At 40.3% G+C, this 19,025-nt stretch overlaps 2 protein-coding genes across 8 annotated transcripts in view; one reads left to right on the top strand and one right to left on the bottom strand.

The window, feature by feature from the left end:
* The window catches only part of LOC115265509 (putative odorant-binding protein A10), a 185,377-nt gene that overhangs the window by 6,661 nt on the left and 159,691 nt on the right, over positions 1 to 19,025 (top strand). For 3 of the 6 annotated variants that reach the window (XM_062849625.1, XM_062849624.1, XM_029870955.2), the window contains exon 2: positions 4,999 to 5,474. In XM_062849625.1, the coding sequence (XP_062705609.1) occupies positions 5,279 to 5,474 (196 nt within the window). In that variant the 5' untranslated portion in view covers positions 4,999 to 5,278. Of the gene's footprint in view, positions 1 to 4,974; positions 5,475 to 19,025 lie in introns of all 6 variants that reach the window. The other 3 variants (XM_029870957.2, XM_062849623.1, XM_029870954.2) reach the window with 1 other exon arrangement.
* LOC134287570 (uncharacterized protein K02A2.6-like) lies at positions 10,995 to 16,508 on the bottom strand. 2 transcript variants are annotated; one of them, XM_062849622.1, is made up of 4 exons: positions 16,275 to 16,508; positions 15,304 to 15,397; positions 13,490 to 15,120; positions 10,995 to 13,395 (listed from the first exon to the last, which is right to left on the bottom strand). In XM_062849622.1, the coding sequence occupies exons 2-4, from the start codon at positions 15,395 to 15,397 to the stop codon at positions 11,245 to 11,247; spliced, it is 3,876 nt and encodes a 1,291-aa protein (XP_062705606.1). In that variant the 5' UTR covers positions 16,275 to 16,508; the 3' UTR covers positions 10,995 to 11,244. The 2 variants fall into 2 exon arrangements, with proteins under 2 accessions (XP_062705606.1, XP_062705605.1); XM_062849621.1 differs by having other exon boundaries at positions 13,490 to 15,397.

Below are 19,025 nucleotides of genomic sequence, written 5' to 3'. Positions count from 1 at the left end.
TATAACTCCTAGAACTACTTCATTGATCATAATTTTAGGATTTATTCCAGCCTTTCTTCAGGAATTCTTTCAGACATTTCACCGGTGATCCTCTAGCAGTTTTTCCAGAGCTTAATCCTTTGGCACTTCTCAAAGTATTTCAGGAAAAAAATCAAGAAATAATATGAGAGGGTTCTTGCTGGTATTACTTTAGGGATACCTTCAAGTTATTCCTTTTTTCCGAAATTGCTCAGTTATTTCATTAAACTTTCCTCCAGGACCATGGTTTTCTAAAAAAAAAAATTAGAAAAATAGCTGGACTTCCTCTCATATTTTGAGAAATTGTACAAGAAATTCTTCGAAGTATTTCTCCTAAGGGGCCGTTCATAAACCACGTAGACTTTTTGGGGGGAGGGGTGGTCTGACCAAAGTCTACGCTCCATACAAATTTCAAAATTTTTGTATGGACAAAGGTCTACGAGGGGGTAGGGGGGTCTGAGTTGACCAAATTTTGGTCTACGTGGCTTATGAACAGCCCCTAAGGTATCTCAATTCTTTTGCTTAAGAAATTTCCCCAGGAATTCTGACAGAAAGTCCTCAAGACTCCCTTGAAATATTTTCTGAGATTTCCTCGTCAACTACTTCAGAAATTTGTTGGGAAATTTCTCCAGAATTTTCTTAAGCCATTTCTTCATAATTTTCGGGAATCCCTCCCGGAATTATTACAGAAATTACTTCAGAAATTGTTGCAGGGATTTCAGACCAGAGATCCTTATTCAAGAATTTGACCTTGAAATCTCCACAGATAACTTATGAAGTTCTTTTGAGGTTTTTTCGGAAAACCCTTAAGGAATTTCATTAGCATTTTAAAAATTCATCAAGTAATGTGCTATGCAATTTCCGAAAAAAACCGCAGAAAAATCTCTGGAGGAATCTTTGGAGAAATTCCAGCAGACATTTCTAAAGGAATCGCAGGGCCATTTGAAAAAGGAACCGTTATACATTTATTTGGTAAATTTCAGCAGGAATTTCTTTAATTTTGAGAGAAAGTATTGAGATTTCATTATTGATAATATTCCTTTACGTGTACTGGAAAAACAATAATAATGCTTCGCCTCACTTTACCTAGGGTGTAACTTTTTTCACAGACGTTGCATCACTTTGTAGTCTTCGACAAAGTTGTTTGGTATATAGTCACCTACAATAATACCAAAGGGTTTGATTATTGAAAACCTACAGCGCCACCTAGCCGCAGAATTCAAAAACTTGAAGTTTCTGCATACATTTGGCCAAGTTTTCCCATACAAACTTCAAGCGTTTTGAGCGCCTTTTTAGGTTTAATCGATTTTGCTCAAATTTTGAACGTAGATTCTGGGAGTCCAAAACAACTGATTCAGGAAGTAAGACTTGACATTTTTCAAAATTTTTGTTTTTCATATATGTAAGTGTGGGCCACCTTGACATGCATAGAAGAACTTTTGAAGAAATATTTCACTAAAATTCGCAAATAAACCCTTACAATACTAAAAGGGTCCCTTAAGATATTTATGAAGAAATTCCTGAAAAAAAAATCTGAATTTATGTAGGAGTTTTTGAAAAAATCTCCAGTCTAATTCCTGCAGAAATTCCTGAAACTATTTTTGAGGGAATTCCAGTAACATTCATGAAGGCATGTTTAGGAGGAACTCATAAAAAAACCTGGAGGAAAACCAGGGAAGCTTCTTGGCAAACGCTCGATGGAACTCTAAGAGAATTTATTGCGAAACTTTAGGAGACATCCTGGAGAAATCAGTCAATAGGGTACCTGGAAGATTTTCTTAAAAAAAGAAAAATTTGAGGAGTCTGAGAAATTCCTGGGAAATATTTCCTGTATCAAGTATCAGTGGACAAAAATCTTAGATGGAGGAAATTCTGGAGGAATATCTGGGAAATATACGGAGAAATACTACTTGAACTCCTGAAAGAACCTTTGTATGCAGGAATCTCTGTAGGAACTCCTGCTAATCGCTGTGAGCAATAATGCAAAGATCTCTGAAGGGCTATTCTCTGATTTTTTTTTGGATAAATTCTTGAAGATATTCCTGTGGATACTTCCAAAGAACTCCATGGGAAAATTCACGAAGAAATTTCTGGAGGAGTTCGTATTGAAAGGTAGTCTGTATTCCCGAAGGAGCCGGAAAATTTAATGAAAAAAATCGCTGGTAGAAACAATTTCTGAAACAATCTTAAAAGAACTTCAGAATGCGCAGTTGAACCCGCTCAAAGAAACATTAAACTTCTGGATTTCTGGAGAAAACAATTATGGAATTCCTAAAGAAACTTCTGATTTCTTCAGAAATATTTTGTTATAGACACTCTTAAAGAATTTCCAAAGTCATCCCAGGAGAAGTTTCAGAAGGAATCCATGGAAAACGTCATAAACGAAGAAGAAATTCCCTTTTATTTCCTACATTTTTTCTTGGATCTTAAACGGTTTTCTCTGGATTTGGGAAGTTCTAATAAAGTTTCATGCGAACATTCGAAGTTAGGTTTCCTCAAAAATATGTGAAAATGATTCGATTCTTCATGGAGATTTTAATCAAAAATACGGAGGAGTTTTTGAAGAATTTCATGAACACACCTCTGGTATTTTAAATGAGCAAAATTCCAAAGGCCGTTTTGGCGACATTCACGAACTTAAGAAAAAAGGCATAAAGACTTTTCTGGTATTTATTCGTCACACAGATTTTAGAGATGTTCCAGGATTCTTATTTTTGCTAGCATTTGTTTCGATCTTTGCTCACAACTTCATATTGTGCATCTCCAGAACCATAGGATGGAATGTACCCGTAAATGGTTTGTGGAAGTGTTTGCTGCTGACTGATTGTGAAGGATTATAAATCAGAAAAAGTCACTTTATTGATTATTGGCTACTTGATGGCCACATTGTGGCCAAAGTGCGAAATGGTCCCAGTGCTGGACAACAATGCTTACACTCGACCCTTATACTTTGAACTATGTTGTTTTCTAGATCACAAAAGTTTATTTTTTTTTCTTTGCTGATTTTGACAACATGAGGTGAATTTTTTGCTGTCAAAATAAGGTGTTGCCTATATCGAGAGTGAACAAAAATGGGTGTTGCCAGAACCAGTTAATGATTGTATCCATTTTTATGGAAATTTTTGCCACATTTTCCAAAAATCTAAATAAAATTGCAAATTTTATTGGATTTTATTTTTATTTTTACATAAAAAAAACTAATTCTTAATAGATTTATTTGTTAAACAAGTGGTAGATTTTTGTTGTTTCTTTTTTTTAATTTTTTTTTATTTTTATGACACTGCATACAATTTCTTGAGGACGTAAAATGCCATTTTGCATACTTAGTTCGTTATTATGAAACCAACCTATGCAATGTCAAGAAAAAATGTATATTGTATTACAAAAAAAAATGTAACTCATAAACGATTTATCAGATAAGGATGATATCTTCAGTGATGTTTTGTTAAGGTGTTTGTTATCCCGGTAGACGAGAATATCTAAATCATATCTCAAATCGAACATTTTTTGCTGTTATAGCTCGATATGATTTTCTTGAGTTATTCAAAAATCTAATGAATATCGCACGAATAGCTCAAAGTGATATGATATCAATTTTTGTTCTTGTCGAAATAGCTGAAAATTTCTACATAAGAACAAGTTTAGCTCTTCTGCACGAAATGAAACACATACACTCATAGAGATGGCTCAATGTTAGTGAAATGCCATGTGCCCCTTTCTGAGCTGTTGAAACGAAGATCCGCATGCTCTTATTCTCATGTTATTTACAACAGCGAGCCACAGTTAAGTGGTAAGCATCCCCACCTCTGAATCGTAAGGTCGTATGTTCGATGCAGCATGCTGACATTTTTTTTTATTTATTTTTTTTTCTAAAATAAATGACAGATCTTGTCTGCTATTGGTTTGATCTTGTAATATCTTAACGAGCTATTATTGAGTAGTTCACCATATTAGATTTTGCTATTATTATTTACCTCTTATATCAATCAAACCAATATCAGTTTTTGCTCTTCAGTTATTCAATCAATAATAACTAAATATACTATTCATCAGATTTTTTCACCTACTCGGGTACGAACGTTTTTTGTTGATGAGCTCCTAGTATACGGAACTTCGGTAATGGGAGGGGCTTAGCCTCCAAAACCTCTTCCTTGGGCACAAGATCGCTTGCAGTATATTTTAGAGGATTTGAAACTAAAAATGCTTGTGAATTCCAATTTTAAAACTGCACTATACATCATGAAAGCAGAATCAAATTTTCACATTTCCAGATGACGACCCGAGCAGGAGAAAATAGCTGAAGAATAACAAACTCAGTTATGGAAAACCGAATAACTACAACCTGAATGAGGTATTAAGAAGCCCTGCATAAGAGGTAAAATACCTAAAATAATAACTGGTGTGTATTCTGTGGATAACACGTGAATAATGACATCAGGTATGGCAATACCTAAATAATAATCGACGATTTTTACATACAAATAGTGATTTTTCCATAATTGAATAATACCTCAATCAGTCCTCAACACCAAACCAATAACTCGTTGAGGTATTTTATCAATACCTACAGAATACCAAAATAAGTTATTTCCAATACCTGGGTAACCGACCAATACCTTGTCTTGGTATGATACCTGACTTTATGCTGCAGTTATGTTTCAGTTATTCGTTCCTGCTCGGGGAGTAAACCGTGCATCGTAAACGTTACGGAAACACTGACATGGAACAACATAACAGAAAAGAAAAAGATTTTCTGCGAATAAGGCTGTTTCAAAAATTTACACTCAAGAGTATAAATATTGTTTTCCTAAGGTTCTATGATACTTTGTCGCTTTGACTTTGACCGCCTGCTTTTGAACTGTTTCGTAACATCAGAAAATAAACACAGAACTTCTGTAACCTGTTTATTTGATTGAAACATGTCATCCGATCAACTCGACACTTTATTTTGTTTAGTAATCACAAAAATCTTTCGTCCAGTTAACGTGTAACCTAAGTTCGTCGAAACGAAGTGAAGTGGCGGAACGGCCTTTGTGAGTTATTTATTGAGTGAGAGTGCGAAGCTGATTTCATCAACCCACGAAGACCAAAGTGGAAGAAATCAGCCCTAATTCAATTGTGCGAATAAGTGCTCCGTTCCGCTTGTGTTTGGTTTACTGCCTTCGAAGTGGCCGGCTCATAAGAAGTGCGTTCCTCGTTTTCCTTTGGACTAAATAGAAAGAATACAGTCAGTGCAACACACCAGTCAGTAGTAGGCAGCATGAATTCAACGAAGCTCGTTATGCTATCGGTGGGGCTGATCGTTGCCGTGATGGTGCTCAATTGGCCGCAGGCCGTGCATGGAAACGACAGTCAGAACTTGAACCGGCTGCTCAACAATCAGGTCATCGTCAGCCGGCAGATTATGTGCGTCCTGGAGAAGAGCCCGTGCGATCAGCTGGGACGGCAGTTGAAAGGTAGGTGGAGCTGAGCAAGTTAATCAAATTCCTGGTTACAGGAAATTACGAATCTCACTTAAAAATGATTGTCATCGGCTCTCTTGAAAGTTTTCAAAGTGCAATGTTACATTCGTTTACATGCATGAATTTGGACTCTGGCATCAACACATTCACGCTTTAGCTTATAAACATCTTACTCATTATAGTGCTATGACTAGTTTTCTTGACAGTCAAATCAGCCCAATTATTCGCCAACTTACTCAGAGAGAAGAGAGATTTGATACACTTAATGTTGTGTGAGGAAAAAATGTAAAAAAAGTGCATTAGCATGAACTGGAAATTTTGGAGTACTTTATTTTTCATGAATCTTACCACGCTTTCCGTTTATTACACGGTGAAGTCAACCAAAAATTTCACAGGCGTGATTTTAGACGATTTTTTTTATCGTGTCCAAACTCCATAGAACATTACAATACAGCGTAATCGAATAAACTTTGAGAAAGATGAAGTCACTTCTTAACAACTTTACTTTCAATTCACATAATTTCCTCTAATGCCTAAACCCCGAAAAGCTACCTTTTCAATTTAGGACCCATACCCCGGCACACGGCAAGAACAAATCAACAAAAAAAGGTAGAAACAGATCCCACCCGAGAAAGGACCCTCAATTAAGTTTCGTCACGTTTCGGATCGCTCCTCCCCAGGTCATCACGTCCGGTGAGTTGGAATATGGTCCAACCGGTCAGCCGGCGGCGTCGGGCGATGGCACACGAGAAAAACACACAAACAGTAGGTAGCAAACGCCTTTGCACGCAACCGGAAAAGAGTAACCCAGAGTTGTGCTGGCTGGGTTTCGTAGGTACGTTTCCCTCATCAAAAAGGTGCCGCGGGGTAGGAAGTGGCTTTTTGGGTGGAAAAATGTGCAGACAGAACACGTTCCCTTTTCGGTGTTGAACTGGGAAATGCACGAGACGCGAGTTCCGCCAAGTATGACAATGTCACTCGCTCGCAGGTGCAGTCGGTTGCAGGAGTTGAAAAGTCTGAAATCATGTTTCACTGTACTCAGTCCGGTGCGACCAAAATGTTTCAACTCTCAACTACTGATTATTTGTTACAGCCATTGTAATTTCACAATGCTTCACAAGGAGTGCATCTGAGTAAGAAATGTACAAATTGAACACGGTAGAATCAGACGTTCTATGCAAAAAAAAAAACGTCTGACACTCAAAGGTCACTTCTTACGAAGAAACAAAGCCCTATTTCCTAGGGGTATTTCATAGAAATGGTAAACATCAGTTCCTATATTCCAACTATCACGAAATAAAAAAAAAAACAGAATAATACACCTAGTGGTGATAGGGCCTTTCTTCTCGACGTAAGCCAAAGTGTTCCTGAGCCCCGAGAATAGGTACTCTATTTGGAAAAGCAATAATTTTATCAAAGCCTTCATCGAATTGGGAAACTTATTGAAGGCACATAGTCTTGACAAATTACGAGTTATGTTCAACGTATAGGCAGAGCTGAAAAATATCAGACCTCTCAGATGACTGCATGGACACCTTCACTTGAAGGCCGATCAAACTAGATCAAACACAGATCACTTTGCGGTCTTCGACAAAGATTTTTCTGTACAGCAAGTGAAATTCAATTTACTAAATCCCATTCCAATTTCAACTACGTTACAGAGCGTGAGGGTGTAACCAGTCGCATCAAAATTTTACGCAGTAATTTTAGACGCAAAAAAGGTTTCAATTTTTCATTACAAAGTTCAACCATCTTACCATCACTGTTACACCTCAGAAACCCAAAAAGGTGTGATTTGATGAGATCACTTTAGTTTTGTCAAGATTGTATTCTCTTACATTACATTGATTATGTTTACTTTCGTTATGCATGTGAAGATTCTACAACACTAGCGATAATGGGTAATCTCTAATGTAATCTAAGCCTATTTTCTTTCTCACTGTTCATCATGTTATCAAAATGGGTCTGGTTAACTTTTACATATGGCCCAAATTTGGATACTTCCGGCGGGATACCCGGAACTGGATCCGGATTACTGTCTGTTGTGCCAAATATGGTCTGCGACTAATTTTCTTTTCATTAGGTTATTGAACAAGCAGCTATTTGATGCGCTGCACGCATGGGTTTGATTCACTTTTATATTTGGATATTTTCGGCAGGACACTCGGAACCAATTCTGAAACACTGCTGGTTGTTTTAAAATGTGGCCTTATTTTCTTGCAAATCATTCATCAGGTTATGGAAAAAGCATCGATTCGATGTATCGCATGGATTTTGCTCACTTTTACATTTGGCCAATTCCGGCGGGACACCCGGAACTGGTTCCGAGACACAACCGGCTGTCCCAAATTTGGTCTGAGACTATTTTCCTACTAAACGTTCATTAGGTTTTCCAAAAAGCTGCTACTTAATGTGCCGCATGTATGAGTTTGGTGCATGTTTACATTTACCACTTTCGGTGGGACAATCGGAACCGGTTTCGGGACAGTATCGATTGTCCCAAAAATGAACTGCATCTAGTTTCTGACAAACTGTTCATCTGGTTTCATAAAAAAGGCGTGAATTGATGTGTCGCATAGATGGGTTTAGTTCATTTTTATATTTCATCAATTCCGCAGGGGCACCGTGAACCGGTTCGGAACACTGCCGGTTCAGATATGGTCTGAGACTATTTTCTTGCTTACCGTTCATCAGGTTATCGAAAAAGCTGCAATTTGATATGTGGCATGCATGGGTTTGGTTCACCTTTATATTTGGTCACTTCTAGCGGGACACCCGGAACCGGTTCCGGAACAATACCGGTTCAGATATGGTCTGAGACTATTTTCCTGCTTACCGTTCATCAAGTTATCGAAAAAGCCCCAAAATGACGAGTCACGTGAATGGGTTTGGTTCAATTTTATAATTGGCCACTTCCGGTGGTACACGCGGAACCGGTTCCGAAACACTACCGGTTCAGATAAGATCGGAGACTATTTTGCCGTTTTCCGTTCATCAGGATATCGAGAAAGTCGCAGTTTGATGCATTTTCATATTTGGCCCCTTCCTGGGGTTCTGGTCCGGATCACCTAAATGGCAATAACTCCGGAACGGCTGGACCGATCCGACCCATTTTCAATAGTAAACAGTATGATCTGATTCTGCGTCGAATGAACTTTCGGCCATTAAAATCTGTTGAGGTTTTCTGCAAAAAAGTGATGTGAGTTTGTTTTGTTCACATCGACACATACATACACACACACACACACACACACACACACACACACACACACACACACACACATACATACATACACACAGACATCACCTCAATTCGATGAGTTGATTGGTATAGCCTTCTATCAAAAAGTCAATTTTGGAGTGAACGTATAGCCTTTCCGGTACTCTTAGTGTACGAGAAAGGCAAAAATACTACATTCTGTCCGACCGGAGAAAACTACTCAGTAGTTATACCATCAGAATTGTATAAACATCCCTTCAGACGCAGTAACAGGAAGTTGTCTACCGCCAACAACAATGCAGCCTGTTCCGTAGAAATTTGAATAATAGGAAACAGAGAGGGTAGAAGCACGTCCATCAATACACCATTCCGATCCAAGTGTAAGTAATACCAAGCGCTGCACTTTTTATCACTGCCGGAAATGAAAGAAAGGGTGAAGGTTGCAGGTGAGTTTGCGTGGCAATTGCAAAAGTAAAGTGCACTGGAAAATGTGGAACCACAACCAGTTCTTTCTCCACCGAAATACGCAGGAACATCCAGTTATGAAGATGTAGGAAATGCAAAAAAAGTGAAAAGTTTCATGAAGCCATTTTCGATTTATTAGTTTATTATAAATTTTAAAATCAGCTTATGTGTGGCAAAGGTTTAAGTGGGCCCAAACGCTAAGCAAGCCGAAAGTGAAGAAGGACTGTTCATGGTGTGGCTTCAGAGCCTGTTTGGTTTTCTATTCCGCAGAATCATAACCTGTTCTGTGGTTTATTTGGCTAAAGCGCCGGTTTAGCGAATACGGAGTCGTGGATTCAAATCCCACCAGAACACGTTTTAATTTTTTTTTAAATTTCATCTCTCAATTTGTCAATTAGCAACATTTCGTGCCTTCTAATTACATTTTTTTCCCAGTAAAACACAATAAAGTCACGTTCCGTATTTTTGTTGTGAAACGAATGAAGAAGTTTCGAACACATTCAGTCGAAAAAACGCAACCCCATGGAAATTTTCAATAATTTAAAAAAATTTGATGATAATGCCAATTGAAGCTTAAATGTGTTTTGTAATTCAAACAAATCTTTAAAAAAAAGTGGGAAGGCTTATTTATTGTCCAAGCAATCGTCTCGCAAAAACCCATTACATTTTCCAGACCTGTCTGTGCAAAAAAGTGTAGGTGGATATGAGCAAAACAGGACGGGAATGATGCATGCATTTAAAGCGAGTAACCATCAGGATGGCAGTTAAATTACCCTTCTGAGGATGAAATTGGATTTGGCTGTTATGAATTCGTAATAGCGTGCATAAAATACACCCATTTAATCATGGGTCCGGTCCGGACGTACACTGTGGTGCATAATTGATCGGACAAACGCCAACTTTCATACAAAATGGCCAAATTGAGATGCTGTAACTAAGGTTTGCTTTGGTGGACACTGTAGTTCTGTGAATGCTGAGTTTCACGTGTATGAAGTACAACATATTTTCGTTCACAGGTCGTGGCAAGGTGTTGAAAAGGTGCAAAAGTGATCGGACCTTGCCGCGCTCAGACTTGGGAACGAAAATATTTTGTATTTTGCACACGTAAAATTGAACATAGTTGTAGCTCCGTGTCAAAAATTGAGTTCAACCCACCAAAGCGAACCATAGTTACAGCGTCTCAAACTTGGCCATTTAAATAGTATGAAAATTGGTGTTTGTCCGATCATTTATGCACCACAGTGTATATAAATTTGCAGCACTTCGCAGGTGGAATAACAGGATTAAAATTACTGCCCTACGTGTACTACCGTTCCAAGCATATCTGTCCCATGTTGTCTTGTATGCAAGTCTTGTTTTTTTTCAGTCACAGTCACAGTCCATTCTGCTCGTTACCCGAACAGGAACGAATAACTGACACATAACTGCAGCATACCAAAGTCAGGTATCATACCAAGACAAAGCATTAATCGGTTATCCAGGTATTGAAAATAACTTATTTTGGTATTATGTAGGTATTGTTAAAATACCTCAACGAGTTATTGGTTTGGTGTTGAGGCCTCAAGCAGTCCAATATAAAAAACACCATTTATTTGGAAAAATCGCCGATTATTATTCAGGTATTGCCATACCTGATGTCATTATTCACGCGTTATACACAGAATACACACCAGTTATTATTTTCGGTATTTTACCTCTTATGCAGGGCTTCTCAATACCTCATTCAGGTTGTAGGTATTCGCTTTTCCATACCTGAGTTAGATATTCTCCAGCCGACCTTTTCAGCAACATGCTGTTCAGGGAAAAACCGTCCATCGTTGCCGCTGTAGGGGAATGATCCGATTACTCGTCGTTCGTCCCGATAACAGCCGTCGAATCTCAGCCACCAACCTTCGCGTGTCCTATCACTCGCAGTCGCTAAAACACAATCCCCCTCCTGTCAGTTCGGTTAAGGTTAGTTAGCTCGTGACAGGTATGCTTGTATTGAAAGTCAAGGTTATTTATGTTAAAGGTACAGTGTTTATTCAGTGTAGGTCCCTACACCCCTACCCTTCAATAAATTGATAACAATAGCTTTCGTCAATACATAATGTAATCCTTCAATCGACTAGACTCAGCTTTTGGTCTCCTAGAAGCCCTCTCAGGAGCTTTGTCAGCGGCGGTGTCAGCAGAAGATATCCTTGGTTGGATGGCCGTACTTGTGCTGGGTACAGGCAACTCGGGTTCGTTCCCAAGCTGATTCTGAAGCATTGGATCTTCTCCGGAGCATCCTGTTTTAGGTACGACCTTCAGATGAGCTGAACTTCTGTTGTATGTTTTTCCAGATGATGATGAACGAATCGTTACGTCTGTACCCTTTTTATCCAAAACCGTAAATTCTTCCGAGGTAAACTCCGTACTGAGCTTATTCTCCTTTCTCATCCGTTTAGCCAAAACCGTATCCCCCACTTCAATTCCACTGGACTTTGCTTTTCGATGGTTATCTGCATAGACTCTCCCTTTCTCCTTCTCCAACATATCTCGATCCCTCACAGCTTCGTTTTGGTTGTCGACTGTAGGCACATTGGGAACCTTGGATCGGAGGCGCCAACCGAACATTAGCTCTGAAGGCGCTTTGCCAGTTGTCGAATGCGCTGCCGAATGGTACATTAGCATGTATTGTCGCAGTTCTTTACGCCAATCACGTCCAAGCTCTTGAGCTATCTTCAAACGCTTCAGAATGGAGCGGTTCTGTCGTTCAACCTCACCATTCATTTGGGGCCAGTAGGGGATAGTGCTCACCAAACAAATGCCGTATTCCTCGCAGAACATACGGAATTCTTCAGAAGAGAATTGTGGACCATTGTCCGCTCGAAGAGATTCAGGAATTCCATAGCGCGAAAACACTGTTAGCAGCTCTTGTGTAGTGGATGAGGTTGAAATGTCGTTCATTTCAACTACCTCTATATACCTGCTGTAGTAATCGACGCAAACTAGAAGATACTCTCCTTCAGGAAGAGGACCCAAAAAGTCAATGGCAATTTGTTCCCATGGTCGAGAAGGAAGTGTTTTTCGAGTCATTGGTTCGGGCGGATTTGGAGCCGATACAAGGGAGCAGCTTCGACAGGTTTTTACATATTGTTCTACTTGCGCATCCATTTTTGACCACCACACATTTGCACGTAAATGCCCCTTCATAATGCGCATGCCTGGGTGACCCTCATGTGCCAGCTGCAGTACTCTTTGCTGGAGGCTTTGAGGAATCACGATTCGATCACCCCTTAATAGTACCTCATCTACCCGACAAAGCTCTCCAAAAATCATTTTATATGGCAACGGTAGTTGATCAGATATTCCGGATTCCAGGGCTTGGAATATTTGACATATCACTTCATCCTCATGGCTAGCCTTTTGAATGTCGTGCCATTTCAGCGCCACAGCTGTAGCAGCAGTACTTGCTATTTCACGAACCACCAGTTCTTCCGAATCGTCAAAGGCTCTAGGTTCCGATACGGATAATCTGGATAAAACATCGGCGATGTTCGATGGACCCGCAGTATAGACGACCTTGTACTGGAATCCTTGCAACCGCAACACCCATCGTTCAATGCGAGCACACGGGCGCGAGGATGGCGTAAACAAGAATGTTAGAGCTTTACAGTCCGTTACAAGGTTGAACTCTTTGCCTATCAAATAGTTCTGGAATCGCTCCACACTCCACACCAGCGCTAGTGCTTCCTTTTCGGTATGGCAGTACCTCCTTTCCGTGTCTGTGAGCGATTTGGATGCATAACAGATTACCCGTGACTGACGCGTCTGCTTATCGGTCTGGATCAGCACGGCCCCTAGCGCATGGGGACTTGCATCTGCAACTACAGCTGTATCGTCTTCTGCTCGATAAAACCCCAATGATTTAGCGTTTGCTATGTGGTACTTAATCTTGTTGAACGCATTTTCTTCCGCATCGCCCCAATGAAACTGTATTCCTTTCTGTGTCAGTTTTCGCAACGGTTCGTCAATATCAGCCAAATTAGGGATGAACTTCCCCATATAGTTGGCCAAACCAAGAAAACTTCTTACCTCACTTTCGTTTGAAGGCCTGCGAAAACTCATGACAGCATCTCTTTTCGTATCAGATGGTTCTATTCCACTAGGATTGATTTTGAATCCCAGAAACTCAAAGTCTGTTACCCTCATTTTACATTTGTCCCAGTTTAGAACAACTCCCTTTTCCTTGAATCTAGCAAGAACCTGAAACAGGAATTTGGAATGAAGAAAACACGAATGTAATGAATTCAACTTTATTTATTAGCATGTGTGGATTTCAATTTTTTTGATTTCATACCTTCTGAAGACGTGAATCATGTTCCTCTACTGTACTGCCTTCAACGCCTACGTCGTCAAGGTACCAATACGCCCCCTCGCAATCAGCCAACATCTCGTCCATGGTACGCTGAAAGATTTCCGGAGCCGAAACTAATCCGAAGGGCAACCGCTTGAACCGGTATAAGCCGCGATGTGTGATGAAGGTCGTTATATCCTTCGACTCATCATCCAGCTCGAGAAGAAAGAACGCATCTTTCACGTCAAGCACACTCCATATCTTGCCTTTGCCTATTTTTGTCATAATGTCGTCGATCACAGGCATGGGGTGGCGCTCCCGTACTACAGCTTGATTGACACGCCTCAAGTCCACGCATAGGCGAATGGTACCGTTCGCTTTGTTGGCAACAACGAGTGGAGATACCCAAGCCGCTGGTCCATTTTTGACTTCGATGATGTCTTTAGCTAAAAGCTCATCCAACTTAGCGTTCACCGCGCCTTCCAGGGGAATGGGAATTCTACGCACGGGTTGAAAAATCGGTACCATATCCGGGTTCATATGGATATGAATTCTTGTTCCCGAAATCTTGGGGTACGGTGCCTGACCTGCTCCACCATCCATAATTTGGTCAACCTCCATACCAATCTTCAAAATACCCAGCTGTTTAGATGTTACATCACCGAGTAAATTCCGTTGCCCGCTCAATGTCACGAAGAATTCCGCATCGATCGTACGCTTTCCAACTTCGACGTGCGCTCTGAATGTACCCAGAACTTCCAACGGTTTATCACTTCCATACGCCTTGAGTGTCTTCCTGCAGCCCTTCACACATTCAGTTACGCGAACTTGTTGCCGTTTCAACTCGTCCCAAGTCTTCGCTGTTATAAGGTTGACGTCCGATCCTGAGTCGACTAACATTTCGACCGCCACGCCACCGATTTTGCAGTTGAACACGTTCGTGTTGTTACCGGCATGGAAAGTATAGTAGACCTTTCGTTCCGGTTCTTCTGCAGCCGGTCCTGGCTGCGGCTCCACGACATCTTCAATCACGTGAACTTTCCTTCCCGGTGCGATCGAATTTGGTGTGCTTAGACGCTTTCGACACACTTTCTCGAAATGCCCGATACTCTGACATCTACGACATGTCCTTCCTTTAGCAGGGCATGTTGGGCTTCTTGAGATGTGTCCAACTAAACCGCAAGCGAAGCACTTAGTTGACATCTCTTTATCGGTTTTCATCGGTCGTGTTGCGAAACGGTTCTCCGAACGCTCAGGTTTACGCTCAAACTTCGATCTATCAGCGGTGTGCACCTTGTATATTTCAGCTGGGCGGTCTCGAAGTTCAGCAGCGTTCATTTCCTTCTCCTGATTTCTGACACTTTCAAGTGACGCTCCCAATGCTTCAATGTCCGAAAGTGATTGGTCCTTTTCGAGGATTCTACGACGCAGTTCTTGAGAAGCGCATCCTTCCACGATGACATCTACCAACATCATCTCCTCAATGCTGATTCTGACCTCGGTAGCGTATTTCTCGAGACCACATTCCATTAGCTGCTGCCTCAAACGCAGCACGTAATGGGCAAAACGCTCATTCGGCAGCTGTCTGATATTTCGGAGCTTATGGCGTTCAAGAACATCTTGCTTACGGGGCTTGAAGTACTGGTCCAACCGGTCGATTGCTACATCATACCAGGGTTTCTGCACTACAATCAATGGGAAATCTTCAGTTCCATCTAGGGTACGGAACACTTTTTGGAGCTGCGGTCCACCGAAATGTAGCATTTTGGCACGCATTAGCTTTTGATCCGTGATTTGATATGAATCAAAGTAATATTGCAGGGAGCCTTTCCATTCTTGCCACTCTTTGGCAAGTTTCGAGCCTTCAATTTGCTCACAACGAAACGTAGGAATTGGTCGACTTTCATCCATCTGCAAATAAAACAAATCTATGATTCAGCATTTTAATTTTTTTTTGTCGAGCCCTTCTGATGTTCCAAAGTGAGCAAATAAAATGTAGAGTAGGTACAGTAACTAACGGATTGTTGGGTGTAGAAACATTCTCTAGGACCTGAAATACAGCAAGCAATGGTAATGCCAGCCATATTCAGTCACCACCCTCTTTTTTGAATTTTCATTACATATTCAGTACCTAGTCTACATTATTCATGACCTCTCAGACTAATCGAGCACTCTTTTATCATGTAACTATTTCCGACAATACCACTTGGCAAACATAACATTCTTCTCTTTAAAAAAAAAATGTACAATAAGACGTTTTACCCATTCTAGGCCCTCGCGCACTAGAACTACCTAGGTCCTCGCACACTAGGGACTCATCTTAAGCCCCCGCGCATTAAGATTATATTTCAAGATTCTAGGCCCTCGCGCACTAGAATTATCGACTACTAGGATAAGCACACCCTTATAAACACTCCTTCAACAATTAATCTTAGGCCCTCGCGCACTAAGACACCGTTTCATAGCAGTTTCGCCATACGCTACATTATCAAAAACCCTCTGCTCAAACACCTTTATGATAAGTTTTTTCCCACATTATTTTTTTCCATCGTTGTTTACTTTCAATTATTCCAATTGCACATCTCCATCCTATTCTCACTTCCAATTGGAAACAAAAAGTCCAACTGCCAGGTCGGTTTCAACGCTGCACTCATTCAGCAATATTTTCGCACCGCCATCTTGCTGAACAGGAAGAGCTCGCAGTCGTGCTCGTAGTGCACTTTATTTTCCAGATTCGGAAATTAAACCGTAGGCCGAATTCTCAAATTTAACAAATTATCAAATTTACCTTTTATCCGCAGTCGCCAGATGTAGGGGAATGATCCGATTACTCGTCGTTCGTCCCGATAACAGCCGTCGAATCTCAGCCACCAACCTTCGCGTGTCCTATCACTCGCAGTCGCTAAAACACAATCCCCCTCCTGTCAGTTCGGTTAAGGTTAGTTAGCTCGTGACAGGTATGCTTGTATTGAAAGTCAAGGTTATTTATGTTAAAGGTACAGTGTTTATTCAGTGTAGGTCCCTACAGCCGCATCCCATACGTTTCGGATCTTATTTGACTTCTTCGGGTTCCGCACTTTTCAGACGAGAAGGTGCCATAACCGCCTAGAGTTTACCGTCGCCAACTTCTCCTCCGTCACCTCATAGACCTTCGGGGAACTCTACGTGATCGCACCACAGAAGCCCGGTCTCGAATCCGCCTTTGACTCGCCTCGTTGTTTTCTGTTCTTACCCGCTTTTCTTCGCCTGATTCTGGAGTTCGATCCATCAAAACGCTTAAAACTCACGCCTTGGAAATTTTCAGTAGGCTTTGCCGTGCAATAAACGGAATGTATGGGAAGATTCGTAAAACATAAAATATTTGTAAATTTTCTGTTTAAGCTATTACAAGTTTTTGAATAAACTGTTATCCCTCAAAACAGATGTATATGACTTCATGGTCTGAGTGAAAAGTTAATCATGTGAATCATTTATCTTTGGGGGTACGTACCCGAGTAGGGGGAAAAATCTGATGAATAGCATATTCAGTTATTATTGATTGAATAACTGAAGAGCAAAAACTGATATTGGTTTGATTGATATAAGAGGTAAAAGAACAGAAATAATAGCGAAATCTAATATGGTGAACTACTCAATAATAGCTCGTTAAGATATTACAAGATCAAACTAATAGCAGACAAGATCTGTCATATTTTTAGAAAAAAAAAATTAAAAAAAATGTCAGCATGCAGCACCGAACCTACGACCTTAGGATTCACAGGCGGCGATGCTTACCACTCAACTGTGGCTCGCTGTTGTAAATAACATGGGAATAAGAGCATACGGTTCTTCGTTTCCACAGCTCAGAAAGGGGCACATGACATTTCACTAACATTGAGCCATCTCTATGGGTGTATGTGTTTCATCTCGTGCACAAGAGCTTAAATTGTTATTATGTAGAAATTTTCAGCTATTTCGACAAGAACAAAAACTGATATCATATCACTTTGAGCTATTCGTGCGATATTCATTAGATTTTTGAATAACTCATTAACATCACATCGAGCTATGACAGCAAAAATTGTTCGATTTGAGATATGATTTAGATATTCTCGTCTACCCGGGTTGTAGGTATTAATAAAATACCTCAATGGGTTGTTGGTTTGGTGTTGAGGACTGCTTGAGGTATTATTCAATTATGGAAAAATCGCTATTTGTTAAATCGCCGATTCCATACCTGATGTTACCTGTTATTTACGCGTTATGGACAGAAGACACACCGGTTATTATTTAAGGTATTTTACTTAATACCTCATTGAGGTTGTAGGTATTGGGTTTTCCAAACCTGAGTTAGGTATTCTTCGGCTATTTTCTCCTGCTCGGGAATAACTAAAAATCTTAAAATAAACGTTCGACATACCTAATTCATCTGGTTAGCTAAAAAGGGACTATTCTGCCGTACGCCTTCCACTTCACGGAAAACGTCATAGCCACACATCACAAGACACAAATCTCTTAGTAAACAAAACCAGCGCAAACGAGATTTTTATTTTAAGCTTATTACAAGTGAGCAAGAACAAAATAATAAAATGCACTGTTGTTTGAAGCTTGCTTCTTGAGATTTGTGCGTCTGAAGTTCTGATGCAATGTTGAAGCGGGATTTCATGACGTTTGTCCCTAATCGTCAAGACGCTGTATCCCTCTTCAGAGGAGCATAAGCTTCTTCCACTGCCACTGAGATCAATATCGTTCGCAAAGCCGAGGATCATATGCGACCGTGTCATGCTAGTGATTATACACGGACGAACACTTCTTCGATTGCAAAGTTGAACAGTAAATTTGAAAAAAGTTTCACCTTACCTTAACCTGTGCAAGGTTGTTATAAATGAGGTAGATACTTTGTCAGCAACTCAAACTTTTAATGTTGATCCATCATGCATTCCGTTGGTTCCGCTGGAAAACCATGTTCAGACATTATCAGACAAAGCACATTTTTACTTACTTAATCATACGCTTCCTTTGAATAAATGAAGAGTCAACAAGTTACTCCCGAAATTTGTGTAGAACTTGATGACGAAGAACTCCTCAACAAGTCTTGTACTGTTCAATAGGACACCCAACATTTTCTTCCACGCCGAATTTGAGATGGAAAATATCGCTTTCTAGACTGTGCTCTGCCCTGTAGATTGGGCAAATGAGGACGTCCTACCGGCTTGTGGGCAATTCTTCATCCCCCTGTATCTTTAGAATCTGGTGATTATTGGATGTAACTGCTCCCTTCCGAACTTAAAAAGTTCTCGATCTTTCATCGGCCTTCCAAATAGTCTTGCTGTTCTTCCTATGCTCATGGGCCTTCTTAACCTCATCTAGTGGTACATCTAGAGGGATCCCGACTAGAAGCACATACCAATATCATAACAAAATTATGGCAACTGTTGTTAGGAATAGCATGTATTTCCATGGAAATATCCATAACAAAATAGAATTAACATTTGTAACAACATAATAACAAAACTTGTTTCGTTTATTCAAACAAATGCATAAAAACATTATATTATAT

The sequence above is a fragment of the Aedes albopictus genome, chromosome 2 (assembly GCF_035046485.1).
Source record: "Aedes albopictus strain Foshan chromosome 2, AalbF5, whole genome shotgun sequence".
NCBI classification, from domain to species: domain Eukaryota; kingdom Metazoa; phylum Arthropoda; class Insecta; order Diptera; family Culicidae; genus Aedes; species Aedes albopictus.
This window is presented reverse-complemented; position numbering and strand designations above follow the sequence as displayed.